The 26,778-nt window shown below is 41.3% G+C and overlaps 1 protein-coding gene across 1 annotated transcript in view; it reads left to right on the top strand.

Annotated features, from left to right (window-relative positions):
- ntn1a (netrin 1a) overlaps positions 1–26,778 on the top strand; it is an 88,163-nt gene that overhangs the window by 48,975 nt on the left and 12,410 nt on the right. Inside the window, exons 3-5 of the mRNA XM_017427723.2 lie at positions 2,075–2,263; positions 13,343–13,492; positions 15,781–15,834. Of these exons, the coding sequence (XP_017283212.1) occupies positions 2,075–2,263; positions 13,343–13,492; positions 15,781–15,834 (393 nt within the window). The remainder of the gene's footprint in view (positions 1–2,074; positions 2,264–13,342; positions 13,493–15,780; positions 15,835–26,778) is intronic.

The raw sequence follows: 26,778 nt of genomic DNA, 5'->3' as shown, positions 1-26,778 counted from the left end.
AATGCTCAACCTGAGCTTCTCCTCGAAGCGCATTGCTATTGTCGACACTCGCGTCTTCCGCCGAGGTCCGAGCGCCAAATATCTTATGTCATTCATGTCAAATAAAACCATTTAATTGCAGCTTCTCTTTGTCGTGAGTCTCTCCAGGTTGAAGTGCTGTTAGGGTCACCTGAATTACTACCAGAGGTAACCTGAAGTTAGACCCTAAGGTTTCCCACACTGTGATACCCACAATAATGTTGGTGTGTCTCTACACAGCACTGGCAGGATTGGTCCTCTCCTCTAAGTGCTGCTACGTCCACTTCAATTTATGCAAAACCAGCATTCATCTCTGAACATGATCACCATAAATCCATGCTTCCTGGTTATGGTGCAACTCCAGATACAGCCAGCTCTGCTCTGGTGCTAATGGTAGCCGACACATGGGACAGTGGACCTGTAGTCTAGTCGATACCAGTCATTGAGACAACACAATATGAGATGAAAAAGGCTCCAATACCTGTGTTCAGATGGCGAGGGCAGATGTCATGCGGTTCAAGAATGCTTGGCGCATTATGCGGTCATCCTCCCTTGGCGTGGTCTGTCTTGGGCAACCAAAACCTTCATTATGTGTGTGGTTTCTCTTATTGGTTCCAATACTGGGCCACTTTGACATCAGTATGCTCCACATGCTGAGCAACTGCATCATACAACAACACAGCCTCATGGACCTTAGCTCCTTGCAAATCAGATCATTTACTAGTCAATTAAATAATCTGTATGTAGACCAAATTACATCTGAATCAGCCAATCTCTTTTAGGTGTGTTAGTTTTTTTTCTTGATTTTTTATCATCAAGTGTATAATCGCATAGGCCAATTTTGTGAACAAATTGTTTTCTTAACCTAGGAAGCGATCCTTTGCATGGGATACATTTTGGCATGTCAGGCTTCAAAGAAGCTTCTGATTCCTCCATGTTCTTAGATCTGTCCTCTGCACTGGTGTAATAGGCCAGCAGGGAAAAATGGTGTAAAAATGCTAGCAGCACAAGCGCTTGCTCATCTTCAGTTCTTCTCATATGGGCTCATTTGGTTACCCTCTGGAGTTAATACCAAAGTAGCAGACAGGGTTAAAATCCACTCAGAGTCTGGTTTATTTTATGGTGACATTTGTCTTCAAGAAAAATGCCCTGAAAATTTTCAGGCTGCAGAGCGTGAGAGTGTCATGTATTTTTTCGTACCTTGAGTTTGAGCAACCAATATCATTAAATGTACAATTTTTACACACAAACCTCGGTTACACTTGAAACAAAAAGCCCATTATTGTTTCAGTGAGATTACTACCCAACACATAACTCACTTTTTTATTTTTGGACTAGATTGCCAGATTTTTATCCACATCTTAACAAATATCAACCATTACAACTTCAAGAATAGGAAGCGGGTACAAGTTTTGGCTGAAAGTAGAGAAAAAGCCTCTTTAAGGGGAAGATTACTGGGTTTAATGAGGTCATGCAGGAGTCCTTTTGCACCATGATGTTTGCAGACAACACTGGGATCTGTAGTGAGAGTAAGGAGCAGGTAGAAGAGAGTATGGAGAGGTGGAAGTTTACTGTGAAGAGAAAAGGAATGAAAATCAGTAGACAAACGACAATAAATGTGTGTGAATAAGAGAGAGAGAGAGAGAGAGAGACAGCAATAGTGGTAAACCATGGGGACCATGGGTAAACCATCCAAAGCAACAAGCCGAATAAAAAACAGGTGAGGAAGAGACTGCAGGCAGGGTGGAGTGGATGGAGACGAGTGTCAGGGGTGACTTGTAACTGAAGGAGAGCAGCAAGAAGAAGGGGAAGGTTTACAGGACGGTGATAGGACCTGCTGTAGTGATACAGAGACAGTGACACTTACAGAAAGGAGATGAAGCTGGAGGTGACACAGATGAAGATGTTAAGTCTTTTAGCAACATGTCAGAGAACAAATTATATTAAGAATCATCATAATACTAATGCGTTGAGTTTGTTTGGTCTGAGAGGTTCAGGTTAAATGGTCTGTTGTCCTGACTCAACACATTCACACCCTTCTGTGTTCCCTCCACAGCCTGCAACTGTAACCTTCATGCCAGGCGGTGTCGTTTCAACATGGAGCTCTACAAGCTGTCGGGGAGGAAGAGCGGAGGAGTCTGCCTCAACTGTCGGCACAACACAGCCGGCCGCCACTGCCACTACTGCAAGGAGGGCTACTACAGAGACCTGTCCAAACCCATCTCACACAGGAAGGCCTGCAAAGGTACAGTGTTCGCTTCTGTCCTTTTCAGTCAGCAAAGAGGATCAAAATTCAGGGAAAAAAACCTCCAACCTTGCCTGTGCATTTGTGTTTTTTGTTTGTTTGTTTTTTTTTTTAAATAGGAACTGAATTTCCAGATTTTGGGGTTGGGTGAGGATTTTTTTTTTGTTGTTTTGGGATTGTATTTTCATTCCTGAGCCAGTCTCCTTCTGTCAACACAGATGAGTTGGGGGGGATTTTGCAGGTCGGGGGGTTGATATGGGCGGGGTCAGGGGTTGGGCGTTCTCTCATTGACAGTGAGTTATTTGGTTTAGTTTGAGGCGGGGTGAGGAGATGACAGGGGAAGCAAAACAAACAGAGCTGAGGTGCGAAGTGATGACGAATGAGACTCAGGGCGGGGGGGGGCAAACTGGTAGAAGGGCTGGGGGACGGAGAGACAAGAAAAGACTGAAAGAAACCAAAAAAAAAAGGTCAGGAATGGTAGAGCGGTGAGGGAATGAAAGATGGGAGGAGGAAGGATGACGGGACACACCCTGACACAGGTGTGCTCACAACTCACCGCTGAATGAATCGCCTGCCACCAGCCCTCACCGTAGCTAATAAGGGTCAAAGACAGAGAGGTGGAGGAAGAGGAAGAGCAGAGGGAGGGAATGAAAAGAGAGAGAGCATGTTTTCTCACCTCTCCGTGTAGCTGCAGGGAAAGATAACAGGAGCCGAATCCCTGTGCAAACAAGCCGAGAGACGCAGCTCTGCACGGACACACACACAGGGTTCCACAGCAGTCACCTCTGAAGGCAGTCTGAGGAAATATTAGCTGCCTGCTGACAGTTTGAGCCTCAGTTTTCTTTTATCACTCAGCAGGAAGTAAATAAATAAACTGAGCCATCAGTCAGTGTGACAGGCGTCGTGTCTGAACAGTAAAACATCCATAAAACACTGTGAAGAATGTGATGTTAGTTTAGATGACACAGTCGTTTTATTTAGCCGTACTCAGGACTAATCCAGCTCTGACGAAAATGATCTGTCCTCGGTGTCTTCTTCATTTTTTTTCCCTTTGCATGAACCCTATTTGTCTCTGTGACAAAAAAAAAAAAGTTTTACGAAGAGAGCAGCACCCATATTGCAGTCGAGCACATTTCCATTTTCCACCCCAGCCCAAATCGATAACAAAGCTCTCTACAAATCTTTGAATTCACCCTCTTCCCCCGCCAGTCACTCAGGAGCAACAGTCCTAAGGTGACTTTAACACCTTCCATGGCTTTGGGCCCATTCTCCTGTCGGCCAGGAATGCAAACACACATTCATCACATCGGGACGTTGTGTATTGTTAACCCCTATCCTCTGCTGTGTGCAGCAGGCCAGCTTGTAGTGAAGATTTATTCTGTCTTTTTTGTTATTTTTACATCCCTTCTTATGCGTCCAATTTTATAATACAACTCTGTTAACGCCGCTGACTTGTGACTAAAAACAGAACGTGGAGACAAAGTGTTTCCACCTTTTGAGGCCTTTCACAATGTTCATTTGTATTTTTATTTTTGCAGTGTTCCATACAGACACTAAACAACAAGAGTTTTTTTTACTTATAAAAGTCAAACTTACACAGTACAGTGGACTAGTCTGGGTTTTGTTGAAGTTCCCATTTTGATCCTGAGACACCAAATTAACACCACTAAATGAGAACAAGACATCAGTTCATGTTCCAATAATAATAAAAAAACATTTGAATTAAAGGAAAAAGAATAAAATCCACCTTCACCTGATGTGGAAATCTGTCACATAGCTCAGATGACTGACTCGGCGTTGGGAAAAGTTAGATAAATGAGTCATAACATGAAGCCAAAACAGCAAGTCACAAGCTGTGAAAAATGCTCCTCTGACATTTGGAGGAAAAGGATGTAGAGTATCTGCATCTGGATTTATGGGAGCTGACTCTCTATTCTTGAGTGTTTTAATAAGAACCACTGATGTGGAGCCTAACATACAGCATCTGTCTCCTGTCTATGGCTTCTACCTCTTAGATAACTTATTTTTGTAAACGTATCATTTGTCACAAGGCTTTGCAGATTTTCTTTGACTTTTTTGTATTTTGAAATGAACAGGCGATCAAAAGGCATCATTTTGAAGCAAAAAAATTATAATTCAGAATTGCAGACATTGTATAAATCAGATTGTTTTAAATGGGGCATCAGTGCATACAAGCAAATGCATATATTCCAGAATCGCAAAACTTATTTTAAGACAACCAAAATAGTGCATTAGACCATCGTCCTTTAGACTCAAAAAAATATTTCCAAAATTCTTATATTTCCACCACCTTCTTCGATCTCAGGCTCTCTACAATATCCAGTCATCTCGGCTTCTGGTAGTTCCTCCATTTTGTGCCTTGCTGGCTTCTCTGCAACAGTAACAATTTACCCTACGTTACATTTTCTTTGGGTTCGAGCTCGCGCTGCTTCTTTCTTCTCTATTTTGAGAGATTTTGCCGTAATCTGTTAGAGTTCTGACATTAAAGACATACTTTAAAGTTGTTTTATCAATTACCACATTGCACAGTGGCAACAGAGCGAGCAAGTTGCGTCGACAACATGATGGAGTTGCCGTTAATACTTTGAAATGCCCTAAGTTTCCTGCAGTTCTTCTTGTAAACTGTAGGTGTCGCTATAGAAAATTATTGCTGCTCCCATTCAGGAATGACAGGAGAAGAAGAGTTTACAGGAAGTACTTGGTGTGTAAACTATCATTACTACATAGTTTAAACTTCATGCACAGTTGGAATTTTAAGACAGTATTCAAAGCAGTACAGTCGCTATTTTTGGATACCCCAAGGTAAACGTTAGAATCATATTATTGCTCAACCAGACATATGATCTGTAATAATGTTATTGTTTTTAGATAATGATAGCCCCATAGGCTTATGGCCACAGTACAATCACATCATACTCTCATTACAAGCAAGTAAATTGTAAGTCCGCTCACCCGCTCTGGGGATTTATTTCTCCCTCCCATTCACTGCTGCCCCTCGCTAAAGTAAAACATAAACAGATTCCATCATTGTTTAAGGAATTGTCGGCTCCCCCAAACGGTTTTGTTCAATTTAATCCATGAAATTTGCCAGAGTGCATGCATCTCCCACCTCTCCCAGCCCTGTGTAATTATAAGCAAACACTGTCCAAATTCAACCGAGGGGTTCAGTTACATCCAAATAGACTTATAATAAAGGATCTGTGGTAATTACCCCAAGCTGTCAAACGATACGGAGCATGGATGCATTCCTTTGCCAGTCAAAACATTTTTTCGCAAACTAAATCTGGAAAGTTACTGATGAGGAATTTAAAGATGTGTGTCACTGTATTACATGGTCTCCTTGCTGGTGAGAAGTTACCGCACACTGCTAACCCCACCACCACCCCACCACCCCTCGCCTCAGACACCTTCATGTGCTGAAGAAAGTCCCGCCTCAGCTCAACCACATCATAACTCAAGATAATTCGATGAAACCCAAACCGCAGAACTAATTTCTGTCCGCTCCTCTAGCGGCGTGGGCGCTGCAGCTAAGTGACAGCAATTAAGAGCTTTGGTTATTTATTGAGCTCCAAAATGGAGAAAGCCCTTTTTTTTTTTGTTGTGTGTGGCTTTTCTGAGAGCGAGCGAGCGCTGGAGGAGCGCGGGCAGCAGCACAACGGTTTGCTTTTGTATGAGTAACACAATCCTCTCTGAAAGCGGCTCATTTCCATCTGAGCCCGAGCTGAGTCCTATCCACTGGCTACGTCCACATGCCAAAACTTAGAACTTCACCCCTCATTGAGTAAGAGTGTAAACTCAGATCACTTTTCAATCAGCTCTTGCTTGTATTTTTGACTGTTTGAGGCCTACAGTTTAAACATACCGAGGGGAGGTTTTTTTTTTTTTTTTTTTTACAGAGAAATAACAAAGTTTAGCTGAAAAAAAAGGATGATAATCAGATTTGAATCGACCAAAAGATGAAGCACCTTGTGTGGTCTGAACACCCCTGGCCTTCCACTCAGGTAACTGTACAGAAACAAGTTGATTCAGACAATTTTTAAGTCAGCCTTATCTTGAGTTGAAAAGTTAGATACAATTCAGATTTTTCAACGTGTGAGTGGGCAGAGTAACTATTTGATGGCCGACCAACGCAGACCCAAACATACCAGAAGCTCCCTGCTTGATTTGAGTTCAACATCTCGTCCTTCTTTCTTTGACACTAGATCAGATTGAAGGGAGCCAAGCTCCTCATCAAAGCTGAGATAGTGTTCTCAGTGCTGGAAATGTAGAAGTCCATCGACTCATATTTCCTTTGATAAGAAACAATTTCCTCTCAGACCAAGTTGTAGATCCGTATGTAAAGAGGACAGAGCCACTGGACTATCTCATCACTCGTGCACAATGAAACAAATCACGTTTGACAGTTTTTAAACCCTGTATTTTGTTTTGTGCAGGATGATTCCGGACGCTGCATCTGCTTGTTGCTTTTAATGTAACGATTATTTGTGTCCATAGGAAAGGTCGTTTTTATCTAGAACACGTTCATATACTGTTTCTACAAAGTTCTTGTTGTAGTGTAGTGAACTAATTCATGACAACAGAGCAACATTTTACTGTAGAGTATTTTCCCTTTTCTTCTGTTTGACGTAGTTCCAAACACCTTTGGTCGATTTGGTCTTTCTTTGATTTTCTAATCATTTTCCTTTTTTCCTCCATTGTACAAAACGTAGTGTAAGCTTGTTGCCTGACAGTAATAATTATTCATGTAAAACACAGCGACCACTCAGCAGTGCACAGTCACGTGGGCTAAACGAAGCATTGAATCAATGATTTTTGCCTTGAGCAGTTTGAGTAATCAAGTTATTCAAGTTACCAAATGAATTGTTTCAGCCCTGGTGTCAGCATCATGTACCCAAAGTGGGACTTGGTTCCACATGAGAGGAGCTTGATACCTAAAGGCTCTGCCTCCAAATCTGGACTTGTAAATCCTGGGTACAAAATGTAAACCTTTGCTCTGGGACTGTTGATATCTTCACTAGAGCTAGTAAGAAATGAACTTGACCATTATGGACTTCATACATGTTGAGTAAGAACTGAACACAATTCTAAACTTTACAGGAAGCCAGTGTTGGGAGTCCAACATCAGAGAGACATAATCGCTCCTTGTGGAACTCTGGCAACAGCATTTTAAACTACCTGAAGGGAATTATTTGGATGCCATTACAGTAGTTCATCCATCATGGATCACTTTGAGACAGGAAAAACAGGAAAGATTAAGGAAAGCCATTCTAGGCACATTATTAGGGTGAAAAATAAAAGACAAATACTGGTAAAAATGACTCCAAAGTTCCTTCTAGATGTGCTGAAGACAATGTTAATCATAACATTTCTGCAATTTTTAGAACCAAAAACAAAAACTTCAGTCTTACCTAAATTTAAAAGTAGAACATTATAGGTTTAACCTACCTTTACATCACTGATGGAGGTTTGCAATTTCAGTAATCTTTTTGTTTCTTAAATTATTTTTTTGGACAAGCAGAGTTAGGTATCATCTGTATAACAATGAAAATGTACTCGTTTCCTGATGATATTGTCAGAGTGATGCATGTACTGTCAAAAAGGATGGGTATTAGCCTTACCTAACTCTTGTAGGCATAGATAACACAATGTGAACATAAATAAACTAGAATTTCTTCACTTATTAAGACTTAAGTCATTCTAAATCTGTTCCTTTGTCCCAGATAAAATATTCTAATCATTGTATCTAAATGAGATAATCAGTAATTTCAAAGCCCACACTGACATCTAACAGGATAAGCAAATGCACAAAATTGTTATCAATAACAATGAGGAGATATTTTTTTTTACTTTACCTAATAGACTTAATAATAATAACATGTTGTTTTTTGAATAAGGGCTTAAATTGAAGTCATCATAACCTTTAGATCTAAAGATCAACCATTCATCAGTCAGTCAGATTATTAGGAATGTTTTTTGTATATAGACGACATTCAGGGTTTGATTGAGAGATGGTATGTTTTAATCAGAATAGAATACTAAAAACCACCTTTCATCTTCCTCCATATGTTTTCAATCGGTGTGGTAAGATTTTCTTTCTTTCTTTTTTCTTAACGACCACACATAAGACGTCTTTCTCCTTTTCTTGGAATTTGACAATTATTGCTCTTCAAGACCTTACTTATAGCTTTTTTATTTTCAGTGGGTGTGCTGATATTGATGTGTTTTCAATTAGGAATGCACATGTGTCTGATGTGTTTTGCATTTTTGACATCCCTCACAAAACCAGCATACATCCAACATTATACGCCCTCTCAGAGGCCAAACATCACTCATGCGGGCAAATACTCTTATCAGTAAAACACAGAAGAGATCAAAGATGTTGAGCACACTCGCTGTTAGGTAAATGTGTCATTTAGAGAGCTGTTTAGCTGTTTTTTTGCACTCCAAAGATTCTTTAGGAGGAGCAGAAATCTAATTATAATAGAACACAGACTCGGGTGGATTGGCTGCACTCCAGGCCCAACAAATTATTCCTACTGGCACAGTGCACACAACTGAGGGGTTTGGTTTAGACTTCAAACGACAGGCACATTGTGAAATCTCAAGCTCAGACCAAACTGCCTGTCTTTACAACCATCTATGTTCCCCATTCTTCATGCTTTTATTTGCAACTTCTGGCAGCTGGAGCTTTAAAGTTACAGTTACAGATGAATAAATTGCCCAGAAGAGATTGGTGTTGACAGTTTTTATTCTGTAGAGCAGCAGTTCCCAAACTTTTCAGCTCTCGACTCACAAAATAAAAAGTTGCCAAAGCTTGTGACACAGACTCTAGCTGGCTGAAGTGTACAAACATTGCTAATAAGGCATTTAACAGAGACTTGTCAACCGTTATATTATTTTTAATCCATTTCTGACTACCGTTTTTATCTCTTTCTAACAGTTAAGGCTAAATTTGACATTGGCATTCATTTTTGAAGTTAATTTGGTTTCTGTAAGTCTTCTCAAGACCCCCCACTTTGTGTTTCCTGACCAATGTTGGGTTATCAACCCCGGCCGTGGTATGTCGGTGGTCAGTGATGCAGTCTTGTAATCCTGTGGCTGCAAGTTCAAGTCCAGGTTGCATCAGGAAGGGCATCTGGCGTAAAACATACTGCTAAATCTTGGGTTTGCTTGCTGTGGTGCAAAATGGAGCAGCCAACAGGGGGTTATCAAACTGAGCTTTGGAAACCACTGCTGTGGAGCCCTTGCAGTAATGATGTCAAGACTGTTTATTTCAGCATGATGGATGGTATTTTACTGTGTATTGCATTCTGCTACATGCATTTAGCATAGCGTTAGTACACATAGTTGGATGTGTAGATATTCTCAAGCAAAGGCTAAGGGAGACCATAACACTGGAGATTGTGTTCTTAGATTTGAGCCCAGACTGCGAGTCACTACTGACACACGGTTCCTTACACCTAACTTTCAAGTACAGCTAATTTTCAAACCTTGTCAAATCCTCAGATCAGGACACCAGGACCCCTTAGCTTAGGATGGAGGCAGTCAGAGAGAGGAGGTGCATTCGGTGGGTAGTCGGGCCCAAGCTAGAGTTTGATCCAGTTAGCATGTCGACCTGCATTGACATGTAAGTTATTAGACAGGGGACTGTGAGACAAGTGACCCAGGTGTTAGGGTGCGCTCCCACCACAGGAGTCTCCAGGAGAGAAGACATGGCCTCAAGACCTCAAGACCATGCCAGAAACTTTGTCGGTACTTATACCTCCCATAGAAAATCAAGTTTTGCCATCTTCTCTGCGCTCCACCAGGACCATGGCCAAGGATCTCTCTAAACCAACCAATCATAGTAGTGACATACACCATGGACCTCCATTCTTGTCTTTGCTTGTTTATTTTTGCAAACTACACAACATCACAATAATATAACAAAGAAAGCTTTCCATCCAACAAGAGGGATACATATAGATAATGTGATTCTCTGATCTAAGCTGCACAGGCTGTATACAAACACTAGCTTCTAATCTTTGGGTCCCCTAGTTGTCTTTGCTGGAAGTTTTAAGCCAGAAAGGACCTCATCTTATCTCCCTGGACCATCTGGAGCAGTAGGTGTGAAGCCACTTAGCTGTTTAAGTGGACGCACACTTCAAACTCTCACTCACACCTCTGGAGTGAGCCAGTCTTTAACTCAGCAGGTGGGTCATTCAGTCAGAGAGAGGACCAATCTGTCATCTGACTGGACAGCAAGTCATTCAGCTTTCAGTTCAATGAGAAGGACTAAATATGAGGAGGAGGAGGAGGAGGAGGAGGAGGAGGGGTATCCCACCTGCGCACCATGTGCTCTGCTTCTTGATTTACTAGCAAGCTTGAGGCTGTGCGCCAGGGTTACGGGCACATGCTCTTAAAAACATCTCTGAAGCTTCGAGCACAAACTCACTCTGTCCTCGAACTCGTCTGACAACCTCCTGGATTTACAGGCATGCGGACGTGCCTGACCAGCCTCCACGCTGCTTAGAGGGCTTCCTGAAAGCGTGCGCGTGCGTTCATGTGTGTTTGCGCTGTTCCTCTGACCGAAAGCAGTGACAGATTGGTTTGATGTAGGTACTCGTAGGCACACACACACTTTCAGGGAGGACTCTAATGAGCCTGATAAGAGGGGCGAAGAGAACACACACACACACACACACACAAACACACAGCGTGGACTGATAAGAGCAGCAACAGGAGCTGAAGCACAGGAAACAGCCAATAGAGATAAATGGGAGAGCTTAAAGCACACAAGAAACTTCAGATTGTAGGGGCGTGGAGAAGCTTTACTATTAATTCATTTTGACATTAATACATATTAAAGGATAATTTTAGTGCAGTGGAATAAAATGAACTCATGGGCTTCAGTCTGGTGGTTAAAAGCAGGGTAAAATAACCAAACCACTAAATATTCCCACAAACCTCAAAGAGCTCTGAATCGGCTGGACCTTTGAAAGCTCTTAAAGTGACATGTGACACAACACAGAAGGAAATCTTACTGTCGGGGGGCAACGAATGAGCAGAAATGCTCCCTCCATGAGGCTGAAAACTAGAACATCAGAAGAAATAAATGAAAAATACAACACTTAGGGGTTGAGGAATGAAGTGGTGAGAGTTTTGTAACTTTTTTCTGGCCTTTGAGAGATAAAAAAGGTGATTGATTAAAAAAATTGTTCTGGTTTAAATTCACCTTACAGCCTACGATGGAGGACTAAGGATTATTTATAGCCGTCCAAAAAAGATAAAAAGAAACAACTCTAACAGTGCTTTCGAACCTGACTGCTTTGGCTGTGAAGTAAATGAAGGCTTTGGATCAGGGGGGTGTGCAATTGAAAAATGATTACATTCCTGAAGCATGTGCGTTTCATAGACCCCCTCGGTTTTTCGAGGAAGTGTGAAAGACGTTTTGGGCTCACGTTCAAAGCCCAACATTAATCAGAAACAGGTTATTAGGATTATCCTTCATTACTTGTATCATTTGGTAAACATGTATAAGCCTTTGTCCTCAGCTCACACACATCAGCTGCAATGAGCTCAAATGCGAGTACACATGCCAATCTCTTTAACATCGTCAGGGGCTCAAACAGACACATTTTTCTTCGTGATGATCCTTCAGATGTGTTGTGGTAGCATTTACACCCGCAGCAACAAAATGCCTATAGAGCCTGTGTCACTTTGAATGGCAAGCCTGCTTCTAAGTTCGTTGTTGTCTGATTTTATGTAGAAAGTTACAATTTCTGCGTAAAACCAGTAAACTAGCTGGCTTGTGCTCTGCAATGTGCTGCACAAGTAGTCATGGGAATAAACCAAACTTGCCATTCCATTGTGTCCAAAAGTCAATTCAGAACAGAGATTCAAATGAATAGAAGTAATTAGGTAAGAAAATGGGAGCAGATATGTCACAACAGATTAAATGACTTAATGAGGTCTTCAGATTGACTCAGCTGGGGTCAGACACGGCCCTGGCAGAGTGCCGAGAAGATGATGAAACTTGGCCTTGGAGGAAGTAAAAGTAGTAACAAGGGCCTCCCATCTATTGCTCTTTCTGTGGGTCCCATGTGGTACTTTTATGGAAAGTAAAATCACTGATAGGTCTTCTTCCCCAATAGGTGTAACAGAATTGTCATGTAGACTTTGTCTGTTCAGGGTTTGAGGTTAGGTCATGCTGCTCATCAGATGATACAGCCTTCCATCCAAGATGAGACTGCTGGGGGGCCTTGTCCTGTCTTCTGACGAGCTCTGTTTAAAAAGCATTTTGTGACATTCTTAGGCGAGACGGATTCTGCCGCTTGGGACTGTCTCATCTGTGGGATTTCCTGCTGGATATAACTTTTGTTATAAATTGTTAAAAATCAAAAAGCTGGATCGTAACTATCTCTCCAAACACTACACGCCCTTTTGTCGCCTGGGATTATTGTCTCTCTGTACCAGGCTCGAGCATTGATTTCCCCTTGTGATGCAAGTCACCCAACTCCCCAAATCAGACTCTGGTCTGGGCCCAACATGTCTCTGTTAATTCATCATCTCTGCCTTAAGCACAACGTTCTCAGTGGAGTTTGACAATGAGCTGCTCGTGGAAATCTGATGTGAGGCTGGGTCCGGATCTCAGAACTCAGTCTCTATTGTTGTGGTCTAACCCTGGCCTTTGAGTATAAAATGTACGATCATCATCTGTTCTAATCTATGCTAAATGCATATAGCTGTACACAATACACATCAGTCTTTAACCTCCATCGTGGTGGAATAAACGTTTTTGATGACGTCGCCACACTGTAAGGCTCTATAGACTTACAGGATGTGTTGATCTTTCAGTCTTGAAGTGACTCTAGCTTCAGAATCAGCATTGTGTTGTTGTACTGGACCTGTTGAAGCTCTGTCTCTTTGCACACACCTCCACCTGTCCCTCACCACCTTGTTATTGTTGCCACCCTGCTGCTGTGTACCCACCTGCACTCTCTTTAGATAGCACATGTTTGTATCTCCTCACGTGTGACCACTCACTGTGCCTCTCTTTCTTCCTGTGTTTCCTCACAGCATGTGATTGCCATCCCGTGGGTGCCGCTGGCAAAACCTGTAACCAAACCACAGGACAATGTCCCTGTAAAGACGGCGTGACTGGTATCATGTGCAACCGCTGTTCTAAAGGCTACCAGCAGAGCCGCTCGCCCATTGCCCCCTGCATAAGTACGTGGAACCAGTCTTTGTTATGTCTTCCTCACCGTAGGACACAACCCTGCCTGAGTCCAGCTCTCTGTCGTGATGCGTACACACATTCAAAAACACGCTCAATGAATCCAACATTCCCACAAACACAGTCCTGGAGATTGTGTCTTCCTATCAGCAAATCTGCATATTTAAACAAACACACCATTAAACCCCGGGGTTTGGAGCTTCATGAATCCAAGGGGAGACTTTCTAACACCACCTTCTCCAAGCCCCATAACTCCAGCAGTTCAGAAAGATTTATGCTGAAATACAAAATCCTTCCTGTGATCCATTTAGAAATATGGTAAAACATGTTTTTTTTTCTGTAGTCATATCAAATCATATCTCATCAGTGACAATGGTTCCTAAACTTCTAAACCTTTGACCCAGAAAACAGCAGCAGACTTGTGACCCTTACTATCTTTAGTTAAAGTATGCACACATTGCTGTTAGACCAGTTAAATAAAGCCATAAAGATGACAACAACAGTTAGACTTCATTTTCCTATTTGTTTTGTCGTATACCAACACTTTTTATTTCTCATAACAGCTAGAGCAAAAATAATTTTGGCAATCATCTTTACTTTTTTTTCCCCTGGAGATCTTCTCAAGACTCCGAACTTCAGACTTCAACCTGTAGTTGAAGTCTTAAGTTTCCAAAGTCGGGGTTGGCATCCCAACCCCGACTTTGGAAATGCAAAACAGTAGCTAAAAGCTAAAATGAGCAAAATAGTTGCTAAAGTTTAAAATTATTACAACAATAGCTAAATGCTAAGATTAACAAAAGAGTAGCTGTAGATAGAATTACGAAACCTGTAGCAATTTGGGGGAACGGGGGGTAATTTTTTACCATGGTATTTGGGTACTAGGAATGAAATTCTTCCTAAAATAAAAAAAAAAGAAAATTATATATTTTTATTTATAAGGAAACTAGTACATGAAAGGGGTGACTGCAATAAGAATGAGTGTTAATCAAAATTTTCCCAGTTTTATTTAAATAAAACTAGAATTTACGTTAGATATTGTGTACACTTTTTAGTGTTATCAGGCATGAATCTACATAAAACAATAATGAGAAGCCGGCTCAGTATTTGAGTATCGCTCAGCAGCTGATCGCTGATGGAAGCTTGTTAATCAGCAACAGCATCAGCACCTCTGGGCTTCCAGCATCAGCGTTTTGGCAGCAATTGTTTTCTTGTCATCAAGTAAACATCAGCATCATTTCACACAATCTCATATAAATGTTGAAAGTTGGAAGCAGGTTGCTGCAGCTGTAAATATCTGATTTTTACAAGATAAAAACGATTTGATTCTTTCTTCTGTCCCCTCTCAGGCACAAACCCACAACTGTTGCACAACTTTCCCCTCAGTGTGTACACTGTTTTCTTTGCATGAGCCTTCGATGCATCTCCCTACTTTAAAATGCTGCTTTTAGATTGTCTCCCTGACCACAACTAAAGAAGGTACTGTGCATGTGTTGAATATTCTGCAGCCATCCTGCTCCTTAGGGGATGAGTGGGCCGGTCTCCTTGCACAGTTACTCTGAATGTCAGCTTCCTCACTTTTCAATACAGCAGAGAGTGACGGAGGGCTGAGAGAATCAAATCTTTACTCTTAAGGGCTCCTTTGGAGTTTTCCTCTGTACCAGGATACAAGGAAGGAGGATGAAATAGGCTCTCTGTAAAGAAAGAATCCGATAATGACACCAAGAATCTGTACAACAGTGCAGCACTCTGGATACAATGATTTATTATGAAGCAGAGGTGCAGCTGTTTTAAAATTGACTCCTGGAAGGATGAGCACAAGTACTGGTAAGCCTGGAAAACCAACAACAACTTCATAGAAGCTTTAATTGTGTATTTTTTCAAATTGGCCTCCTATTTATTTAAACAAGTGTTAATGCCTTGCCAAGGCTTTCTCAGCATATTACTTCTCTAAAGAGTACCAAGTGCTGAAACTCAAAGACAGCTTATTGTCGTTTAGACTTATCGTTTATACACCAAGAAAAACAAGTTAGTCAGAGTCTAAATTTTTCTTTAGTGAGTTCGTAATTGACCATTCACGATAACTACAGCACAAAAATAAAATAAAATGTCCGTTGAACGGCCCATGCCTCGTATGCCCGCACATGCTATGGTGTTCCGCCTTTATTTTTTTAACAATAAATGGGCACATTTGCATGGAACACAGCAACAAAAAAAAAACAAAACAAAACATGACAATCAAACCAATCTTTTTCTTTGTCTCTTCTGTTTTCTCTTGGAGTAGAGATTCCAGTTTCCCCTCCTACAACTCCATCCAGCATCACAGAGGAGCCATCCGGTGAGTACAGCCGACACGTAGACGTCTTGTCTCTCCTGTTTATTTAAATGTCCACACATATCTATATGTACTCTGAGAAATATGAATAAATGGACATGGGTTTTTTTTTCAGCACTTTCAGTTCTACTCCTTGTTGCGATATTTTCCCACCCGAGTACAAACAGACGGCAGGATAAATTAGATCCCACTTGCCTCTTCCCTCCTTATTAGGGGCTCATGAATATTAACTCCATTAGCAGCAACCCTGGGATGTGCCTCTTTTAATCTCTCACACTTTCACAATTAATCAGTCTAAGTGCGGCACAGCGGGGTGTTGGTTTCCTGCACGAGGCAGTTTCACCGTTTGGTTGGCTGGGTCAGGCTTTATCTCTTCAAACCCCTGTTTTGTTTTTGTTTTTTTGCCAATCTTCCTTCTATAATACATAACCAGTGGAAAAAGCCTGATTTTGTACTTTAAAGTAGCATTTTTTCCATTAAATTAACAAACAATTTCTGCTTGGTTTGTGGGTTTAAGGTGGGTTAACTGCACTGGAGAGCAGAGCAATGCTAGAAACACAAAAGACTGAACAGGAGTCTTAAAGTGTGTAACTCTGACTTAAAAAAAATAATTCTGGATGCAGACGCAGAACAAAGAGAGAAATCACTTCCTTAAATGGGCTAAGCCCAAAAGTACATAACCACTGAGTTATCTTTCTTAGAATCAGACATAGTATATTAACCAGATAAGCTTCTCACACCGTAACAAATGATTTCTGTCTTTTTGTTATTTCAGCATGTTGTGTCAGATTAACAGAATATTTAAAGAGGTTTTTATTTGGGCTTATGGGTTCATTTATTTGTTTTTGTGCTCTGGCCCACCCCTGTCACACTCAATCCATCCTCCATGCTGTTTCTTGTAGGATTTAATAGTTTTTCAAATAAACCCTTTTTTTTTGCAGCGTTGAGTAAACAACGGTGACTGATAGATGGGTAAACATTCTACAGACACGATACCTAATGTACCTAGATGAAGTAGATTCAACAGGCCTCATCATTTATGATGAAAGCAACATTTTACTTTAAATAATGCATTTTATTTTATTTTAAAACAATTAAAATTTGCAGATTCAAGTACAAGTACTGTATAATCCTTTAAAAGGATGCATATCGTGTACTGCCTTACACTACAAGGTTTTACATAAAGAGTGTGCACAATCTGTTTAGACTGTGTGTTGGGGATAAGTTTCAATTACTAATAACTACACCACAGTTTAGCAAATATTTGTAAACTTGGCTAAGGTACAGCCATTTTTGTTATCAGCTAAGGCTAATTAGTTGTGGTGACTCTCTTGAATCAAATTGACTTGTAGATATACATCTGACCAACTACAAAATGTATTTATAATGACAGATTTATCAGTTATTTGTACTAATCCAGATAGTTTTTGGAACCTTTTACAGAAAAAAAACCTACATCTAAACATTCAAACAAAAGCACTGAAATGCAGTAGCCATGCCGCACCACTAGGTGGCAAGAACATCAATACTGAAGGGATAGTCTGGTCATTTTTCAAGCGATGTTCTGTCTAATAGTTATCAATAGTGAGTAATTTATCTTATCTGCCGTGGCATCAGTCATAGAGCGTAGAGGATGGAGAAAGAGGCAAAAGTCTTCATCTAGGCTAGTTTAATAATTAACCAAATGAGTGCCAGTGTTTCATCTTTTTTGAGACTTAAAAAACAACTCTTTTTCAAAAAGAACATACCAGTGTGAAAGACTCTGCAGAAAGCCAAGTAAATGTTTGGACTGACTAGGAGTGCTGATCATGCAGACTGATACATTCGACAGCCTCAGCACCACTTTCACACACACACATTCACACAGTAACACCGACGATGTTTGGTTGTCATGCAAAGGTTTAGAGGTTTAATATTAGCTAATGTAGAGTTCTTTCATACTAGTATGGTGTTTTCGAGAAAGAGTTGCTTTATAGGCCTGGAAAATGATTAAAAAAAAACAACTGGCACTCATTTGGCTAGCCAATAGCCTCGCCTGGGCGAAGGCCCTTTTTTCCCTCATCTATGCTCAAAGACTGATATCATGGCTGATAAGGTGCTAACTAACTACTGATAAATATTTGACAGAACATTAATTCAAAAATGATTAGATTATCCCCTTAACAATATATCAAACTACAGAGAGAAAACATTTTTAGCTTGGCTAAAGATTCTCCCCAAAATATGTAACTCTTCTGTTTTTGGTCTTTGACACTGTTTTTATTTCCTCACAGGATCAAAGTTTATTAGCAACAGGATCAGGATAAAGTGAGACAGACGTAGAAAAAAATGACAGTAAAAACAGCTTCATTGTTGTTTTGGTTTCTAGGGCACACAGTAATGAAGGACATGTGTGAAACAGGCTGCATTGTTTCTCAAAATCTGCATTTGTCCAGTTTCTTAAAACACCTCTGCTATGGAAAATGTAATCAAAAATCTATGTTGGTGTGCAAATGCAGCAGAAAATGTCACTTTTATAAAATATTTGAAGTAGTGTAGTTTGAGTTAAAAGCTTGGTTGAACTTCCTGTATATGTTGTTGGATTCTATTCTATTTCGGGTCCTGTTAATGTAAAGTGTACAAAAGGTTGTTTAGTAATAAACAACCTGAAGAAACCCTCAAAATAAGTTTTATGACCGTTTTGTTTCCTTTGTTGGAAAACGTTAAGTCATCTGGCTTGTAGCGTGTTTCTTCTGCCTTCCCTGTGGAGTTGCAGGAGGCCCAACATACGTGCACGTGTGAGGCTCCTGCAGCTGCTGTTGGGCCCTTCGGGATCCCGAACGTTCCCTGCGCGGCCTCGACTGACAGCACGGTCAGGATATTGCTGGTCTCCAGCCCTCCTCCACCTCTTTTTTTTTTTTTCTTCTTCGCTTTAAGTCTCTTTTCACTGTTTTCCACCTCCTTCGTCTCCCTCTGTTTCACGCTTTGTCTTCATATAACACTGTGGGTGGTGGGCCGCTGGAATATGTGGGCCCCCTCTGTCAGGAATCTGTCTACTGATGGGGTGTAGTAAAATTCCCCACTAAATCAGGGAGGGAAAACCAGTTAAGTGAGAGCAGAATATTATATGTTTTTTATTAAATAAGATGCAAAAAAAAGGAGTGTGCATAAATTTGTGATTTTTGTTGTCATTTAAATCAGTCTGCCTGAAACCACAAAGTTTAAAGGCATATTTGGCCATGTTAAAGTGGGGCTCTGAGTCAAAGTTATAAACAGTTATTATCTTAATTGTTGTAGATAGCTTTGTGATTACCTACATTTGGATACATAGAGTGGTGTAGATTCTCAGTCATCAAGGACTTGGCAAATAAAAACAAATTAAAAAAGAAAAAACATTTCAAGGAGTTTGAATTTTTGGAATTTGGAGAAATAGAGTTTCTCTCAATCTTAAAAACCAGAAATAGAGCTTAAATCAAATGGGACTGATGAGATAATGCCTAGTCTGAACACAGCCAGAACAACTTTAATCTAGAATATTACTGAGAGAAAAAGGTGAATAATATTTAATTGACCTTTGTACTGCAGTCAGCAGCTAGCTGTGGCACTTAGGGTGCCACCTCGGACACTCCTGCAAGAGAATTCTTTATTGTCTTCAACATATTTATGATTCTCAAGCAACATTGTTTGGAGGGATGCCTGATTCATATAAAAAACAAAGTAGTTTCATGGATTGTTTTTTGCAATATGTTTGCCAGGTTCAGACAAGGTGTTAACAAAGTTAATGCAAAATTGATGGCAACATAAAAGGTTTAAATAAAAGCTTTAGCAGAAACCCTTGTGAAATTTTGAGGACTGGTAGTGGGTCTGCTCAGCTGGTGTTGATATGCTAGTAATGGCTTTTTCCTACTTCTAAAGTGGATTAGGCCATCATATAACAACTACAGTCTTCAAAGTTTTATCACGGTTCATATAAACAGCATTATTTAAACCTTTTATTCGTTGACCAGAATTTCCCATTGCACGGTTATTTCAACATACACATTGGCAAATAACCAGAGCATTCTATGTAAATAACCATGTAATGCAAATACGACGACGATGCAAAGCTTTAGGAAATAAAAGTGTGAGTGAACCACTATCAACAGAGGAAAAAAAAAACACGCACCTCCAAAATCCGCTGGAATAGGTTGTTGGATCAATAAAGCAGTAATAATGAAAGATAATGGATGAAAACACTTATGGTTTTTCATCACTGCATGAACCACTGTATGAAATTCTAAAAACTTGAGCTGTTTTAAGACAACAGCAATCCATTTTGTTCTCGGCTGTGCCAATTCGGTCTGAGTAAAACTTTTTTTTTTCCAAACAGAGCTATCTACAACAGGTTGTATTCATTTTCTGAACTGTTACACAGAGCACCCCTTCAAAATAAGCGTAATATTTCTTTAAGGCTAAAACGATTCTTCATGTAATCCTATTCATCACATAATTTCACTGTAAATACACCTTGACTGTTGTGACGACTATGACATTGTTGCTAGTCTTGGCTGAAAATTCTCGGGGTTCTTTCGTTATTGTAAAACAGGCATTGGGTTGTTCAGTTCAGAGGCTAAAATCCTGCGGGCGGTGAGGTGCAACACTCTGATGGCCTCCCTGCAAAGCCAAGGGTTCCATCGGCCCGCTCAGGCTCGAAGCCCAGAGGATGCAAACGCTCCCCACAGAGCCTCCTCAGAAGGTCACGCAACAAACGCACCTCTGCTCGGCAGAGCTATGATATCACCTCGTTATTGATTGCAAACAGATGTGGCATGTCTGTGTGTGTAGAGAGGATAAAAGTTTTTGCTTTTCTCTTGAGCAAAAACCAACCTTTTGATAAACCTTTTCTCGTTATAGCTTTACAAGAGGCAAAAAGCCCACAACTGAGCAACAAATGTTTCAGAGCTGCGGCCAACAAGAGCTTTTACCTGGACACAAAGTATTTACAGTTGAAGAAGAAAGGGTTGTTTTTTTTTGCCAAAGGAAATTAGAAGAGCAAAAGCACGAAAAGAAAAGAACGGGGAGAGATGAGGACGAAAAAGTTGCAAAACCATAAGGGCAGCTATGAAACGGACACAAAAAGACGAGGCGGACTGTGAAGAGGCCCTGAAGGAAGTGACAGATTTGTGACTCAAACACTGAGTTTAAGAAATATGAAAAGACTGAAAATACGAGCGTGAGACCGACAGCTGTGAGGCAGGTGTCTCATTGTGCTTTTACATGAAGGAGTGGAGGGGATTTTTTTGCTTGGGGGTGGGGTATCAGGATAAGGGGGGATGAAGTGGATATTAATTTGTCTCCTGCAGCAGGGCTCTCCTCCCCCACCACCCCCGTCGACCACACGGAGGACTGGAATGCATGGAGAATAGCAGCGGTGGTGTGGCCCAGACAAAACACACATTGTGCTGGTGGGTCATGGATGGTGTGAGTCGCCACTCCCACGGGTCATGACAGAGACTTCTGCATGGCAACCAAATGTGGAGGAGATTAACCGCCGATTCGGGCCTGTCAGTATCCACAGGATGTGAAAGTAACTAATGATGATGAGGAGATGGAGAATTGCACTGATGATGATGATGATGATCATATCCAATATATTTTGCATGTATGTGTGTGTGTGTGTGTGTGTGTGTGCGTATGTCATGTCGGAGGCTGGAAGTGATCAGAATTTGTGGCGGACCCCTCCTCGGATTTTTTAGACATGAGACTTGCTTCACACGCCCTGTTCGCTTCTCTCAGACTCCACGGCGCTTGAGTCATGAATCTGATTAGGTTGAGGCGAAGCAGTGAGAAGGGTTTGGGGGATAAATAATAGCAACGCACCTACTCTGCAAATAGCAAGTCCAAAAATAAAACAAGCACAGTGGCAGATCTGTGAAATCAGTGGAGGACCTTTGCACACAGAGGTCTTCTACTCTCAATACCGCTCAGAGTAAGGGTTGACTGATTAGGGATTTTTGGCGTCCAATGATAATGTCCATCTTTAGAAATCAAGGCAGCCGATTGCTGATATCATCGTCGCCTCCTTTCAACTTATTCCATTAGGAGGCGCCAAAGCAGATCATTTCTTCCATCCTACACTCTTCGTCTGTCACACCAACCCTCTGCATATCCTTTGTCCAATACATCCACTATCCCTCCTCTGCACATGTCCAACATTCCCAGCTTTGCCTGTACCATCTTGTAAACCTTCCCTTTCATGCTTGCAGCGTTCCTTCTGTCACTAATCACCCCTGACACGCATCGTCATCCAGTCCAACCCGGCATGCACTCTCTATTTCACTTCTGTATGCCTTGCAGCTTTGTCTCCCTCTCATTCACACACATATTCTGTCTTGCTTTCCTTCCTCTTCTTTCCAGAGCATACTACCTCCATCTCTCTGGGCTCTCTTCCACCTATAGGAACCAGGTGGAAGAGAGCCACTTAAAAACCAGGTTTTTAAGTGTGTTTGTTTGGTTTTGCCTCATAAATATAAAAGTTTTTTTTAGTCACACACATTACAATCTGCAGGATTTTGAAAAAGAAAACAACAGTAATGTGTGGTATGTTTTTACATTTGTTACCAAGCACTGTTACAAAACAAGGAAAACACTTCATGTCATGAAAGACAACCCCATCACGAAAAGCACACTGACACAAGGGTGTAGTCTCATTCGACAACCTTGTTCTGCCCACAAATGTGTCTGTTATGCTCAGGCGTGGCTGATAGTGATCATTTAAAAAAATGGCCTAATTAATGATCTGACCGATCAAAATACTGACCTCTACTTCTGAGCAGGGTAATTTCTACTCTGTGTGTAATAATTTACAGAACCTCAGCAGGCGTCCCCGATGATTTGGTGTATCTCAGGCTGATGACCCACAGTATTAGTGGATGACCCAGCTCAGCAGGGCTGATTACGTGCCTCACAAAATCAAAATCTCAAATGAGGTCAAGAATTCAAGCAGCCCCTTCTTGCTTTTGAAAACAAACCATCTTTTAGGGACAATACAGTGAGAGAAGAACGGGGGCTGAGGGTTCTTCTTATTCTTTCCTCCTTTCTGGACGGGATCCAAACTCACAGCTCGGTGAGGAGAGCAGTGTGGAGCAGCACACTGGGCTCCATAATCTAATTACATGCTTTATTTGCTGCAATTTGTTTCTCAATCAGTCCGGCTAAAGGAAAGAGTCCTGCTCCAGGGGGCCATCATTTACACCTTGTTTTACTGCTTTAGTACCTCTGATAGTCGCCTACCTCTGTGAGTATCTAACATGTAGCGCTGTTAAATATGTGCATCAAGACGGATTTAATTTAGTCGTGGTGGGTTTTAAATCTTTTGACTTGAGTTTTAAATCATCTGTAGCAAACTTAAATTATACATCATATAAAATATATATTATATATTTGGACTCCTAACTGACCTAAAACAGGAAAAGTTGAGTGTGCTTTAATGTCAGACAGTGAGGAAAAAATGATTATGTGTCTCCTCATACAGTGGCTGTAAACATCTGGTTTCAACTGAACAGTCAGACTGTTCCCAGAGCAGCTCTGAATCTGTCCTGAAGGTTTCAGCTAGTCTTACAGGCTAGCCTACATTCAGACTCTGAACGCAAACACTGTCATAACATTCTTGGTTTAACTTTTCTTTCATTCTGCTCAAACGTCAGTGTGAAGATTTGGAGCTGTGTATGAGTGTTTAGCCTGATAACAAGTGCAAAGTGTTCTCATCACCATAAAGATCAATGCCAAACTCTGTCAGAGCAGTGAAGAAACCCTTAAAGGTGGCACAAGACTTCTGTAAATGGCAGCTACAGGCTTGACTTTAGTCTTCTTGTGACCCTCCAGAGAGTTACTTTGGTCCTATACTCTGCAGATATACAGAGTCTAGTTGGGTTCACTACTGGGTTCTTGTTGTGACTCCATAGTTTTTAGACTTGATTCATAGCACACATGTTACAGAAGTCTAGTGATTTACCTAAAAACTGCATGTCTTCCAAAAAGCCTTTAGGAAGATTGTATTTCGGTGAATGAGCCCATAGTATGCCTTGTTTTCAGCCAGGTGGGCAGCATGTCTCTCCAGTGATTTGCAGCTCATATGCCTGTTTAAAGTGGCTGTTGTTTGTTTAAACTTTTGCATTTCAATTCTTCAGTCCGTGTAATGTAGTTATGGGGTGGGCTTTATCCAGTAAGTCAGTTTGTTTGTCTAGTGGACAAAGAAAGAGTTTAACTCCTAACTTATAAAATTTATACATTTCTAACACCCTAAGTCTTTACTAATAACTTATACTCAACCATCCTATAATCCTGGAAAAACACTGAGAAATCACTCATCATTTTCTACAATCACTGACAAACTAAAAAGGTTAAGCACCCAGAAGAAATGGTTTGACTTGAGGCTAAGTGGTCAGTTTGAATGTAATTTGGTAAACATGCAGAATGTGATGGGCATGTAAATTAATTACATCAAGATTGGGCATCAAGATGTGTAAGTGTTGGCATATCAAGCGTAGCAATGATGTTATCAGGCATACCGACAAAACAGTGAGTGAAGGTCAGCAGACTAAGGATAGCTCATTGTTGCATTACTAGCATTTAATACAATTTGATAAATGTTGCATTGTGGGTATGCTTGCAGCCAAGTGGTCGTATTGTTCAGCTGTACGGCATGTGGAGGGTGTAAATGTCACAGTAGCCCATAGATGGAACCAATACGTACATGAGGGCACTCTAACACATCATTAAAGTTCTAGTCCCCCAAGAAAGACCACGCCAAGAACAAATCTGTAATGTGCGCCAATCATTACAGATCTATGTGACATCTGTCCCTGCCATCCAAACACAGGTACTGGACACTTCACAACATCCTGTGTCAAAACAGAATGACTAAATGTGTGTATATTACCAAGCTGGTAAATCTCTTATTGTTTGGCTGATTCTGATTGACTGTATTGCACATGTTTTTGTATTGCTTCATAAAGTATTGCTTCAAACAGAGAGACCTTTGCTGCACTTAACTCTGCCGGGAAGCAGCTTCAGTGAAAACTGTTAGTTTAAAGGGCCGTACGATACTTTGATAGAGGGGGCAAAGGTCCACCTCTCAGTTACCAACTTCTCCGTGCACTGAAAGGCGGGAAACAAAACGCCGTAGTAACTACATCTACTTAGAACACGCAAAGCACATTTTAGCTCAGTATTACAAGACCGCTTCCACTTCTCCGGCCTGTGACGCACACAAAGGGAACATTTGTCCTCGCGGTAGGGGACTGCCTGGCCCTAAATAGGCATCCTGGGGACTCTCAGCGGGGCCCAGAGCTGTGTCTCAGGGGTACACTAATGGGAAACGAAAGGCTATCAAAGGGAAGTATCATGATGGCATCAAGGGGGGGTTATGAGAAAACAAAGCGTCCTTTCCACAGCGCCTTCTACTATCATTTACATGGTAATCAGGTCTGGCTCTTATAGACTCCTCTGTTCACTTGCTTTGGTTATTTTTGTTACCGGTACTTTCTTTATTTACTATTAGCAGCACCAGTTTTGTCCCCTGCCTAATCAGAATTTAAAGGCTCCCGATTAAATGATTTTTTATTTATTTTGTAATTTAGTTTACTCCTGGGTGTCTTCTTCTTCTTCCTATCCCTCTGATAAATTTCACTTTTCTTCTTTTTTTTGTTGTCAACGCCCCTTTGCGCTCTACCGGTATCCACTCTCCCAGCTCCTACCCCCTTTTTTGAGGTTGTTCCCCAGGCAACCTCATTGAAAAGGAGGATAAAGACGAGTGAATATCTGCTCACATCACTGATGTTCAGGGCTGCTTGAAAACATCAATCCCTCTTCCACTAACCAATTCACTGTCCATGCAATTCTTCAAGCTTTTCTTTTCCTGCACGTGTTACAACTCACAAAAAACAACTCTGAAACAAATAAGAATTTTGATGAATGTGTTGGCTCAATTCATTGTTGACATTATTTATATACTGCATCACCAATTCACAACAAAAGCCATTCTTAGGGCACTATACGAAAAAGGAAACATTTCAAATCACGTCTCACGCAGTGAGGGATGTGTTATGTACATTGAGCCGGAACCATATGGCCCCTCCTGCAGGTGGAGGGGCACCATGGGTAGAGACCACTCGCCAACAAGCGCCCCACCCCTAGTCATGGCTGCAGGGTGGGGCCCCGATAACACATGTCCGATCAAGAGACATTGAGCTCTTTGTTGTCTTCTGTCCATATGAGTATTGTGAAATGCTCTGTCTGGTTTGTCACCTAGGACCAATCTGCCTTGGGGGATCACTGTGTGTGTGGTTGAAAGGTACTGACAACATATAGGCAGGCTCCCCTCAATGCACAGCTTAGAATTTAAAGCTAATCTCTTTGAGAGAGACCTTATTCCACTGTGGAGTTGCCCATGTTGATAGGTTGGTGTTGGCCTACTCTCAATTGGCTCCAAGAAAATTCTGGCAAAGCATCAGGCAGCTGAGGCAGGAGAAGCAGCATTTTACCAACACTGAGTTCCTCAAGAGTCTGAATGTTGCTGAGTCCAGCTTCCCCCCCTGAAGAGAGGGGGGGGGGGGGNGGGGGACTATGTCTCTCAGCTGGCCTGGGAAAGCCTTGGAATCCTCCTGGAAGAGCTGAAAGAAGTGGCTGTGGACAGAGATGCCTTGGCCTCCCTGCTGAAGCTGCTGCCCATGTGATCAAACGATGGATGGATGGATGGATGGATGGATGGATGGATGGATGGATGGATGGATGGATGGATGGATGGATGGATGGATGGATGGATGGATGGAATTTTAAATCATAAATCCAATCCAGATTCAAATCCATTCAATCAATTCAATTCTCATTAAAATTGAGTGCATTCCTATGTATTTAAAAAATGCCAATTAATAAAATTTATTTATCTAAGGAAGCCGGCAAATTGCACCAAATTTTCATTTCATCAGA

This window comes from Kryptolebias marmoratus, linkage group LG3 (genome assembly GCF_001649575.2).
Source record: "Kryptolebias marmoratus isolate JLee-2015 linkage group LG3, ASM164957v2, whole genome shotgun sequence".
Lineage (NCBI taxonomy): Eukaryota > Metazoa > Chordata > Actinopteri > Cyprinodontiformes > Rivulidae > Kryptolebias > Kryptolebias marmoratus.
The sequence above is the reverse complement of the archived record's forward strand: the minus strand, read 5'-3'. Positions and strand labels throughout refer to the sequence as shown.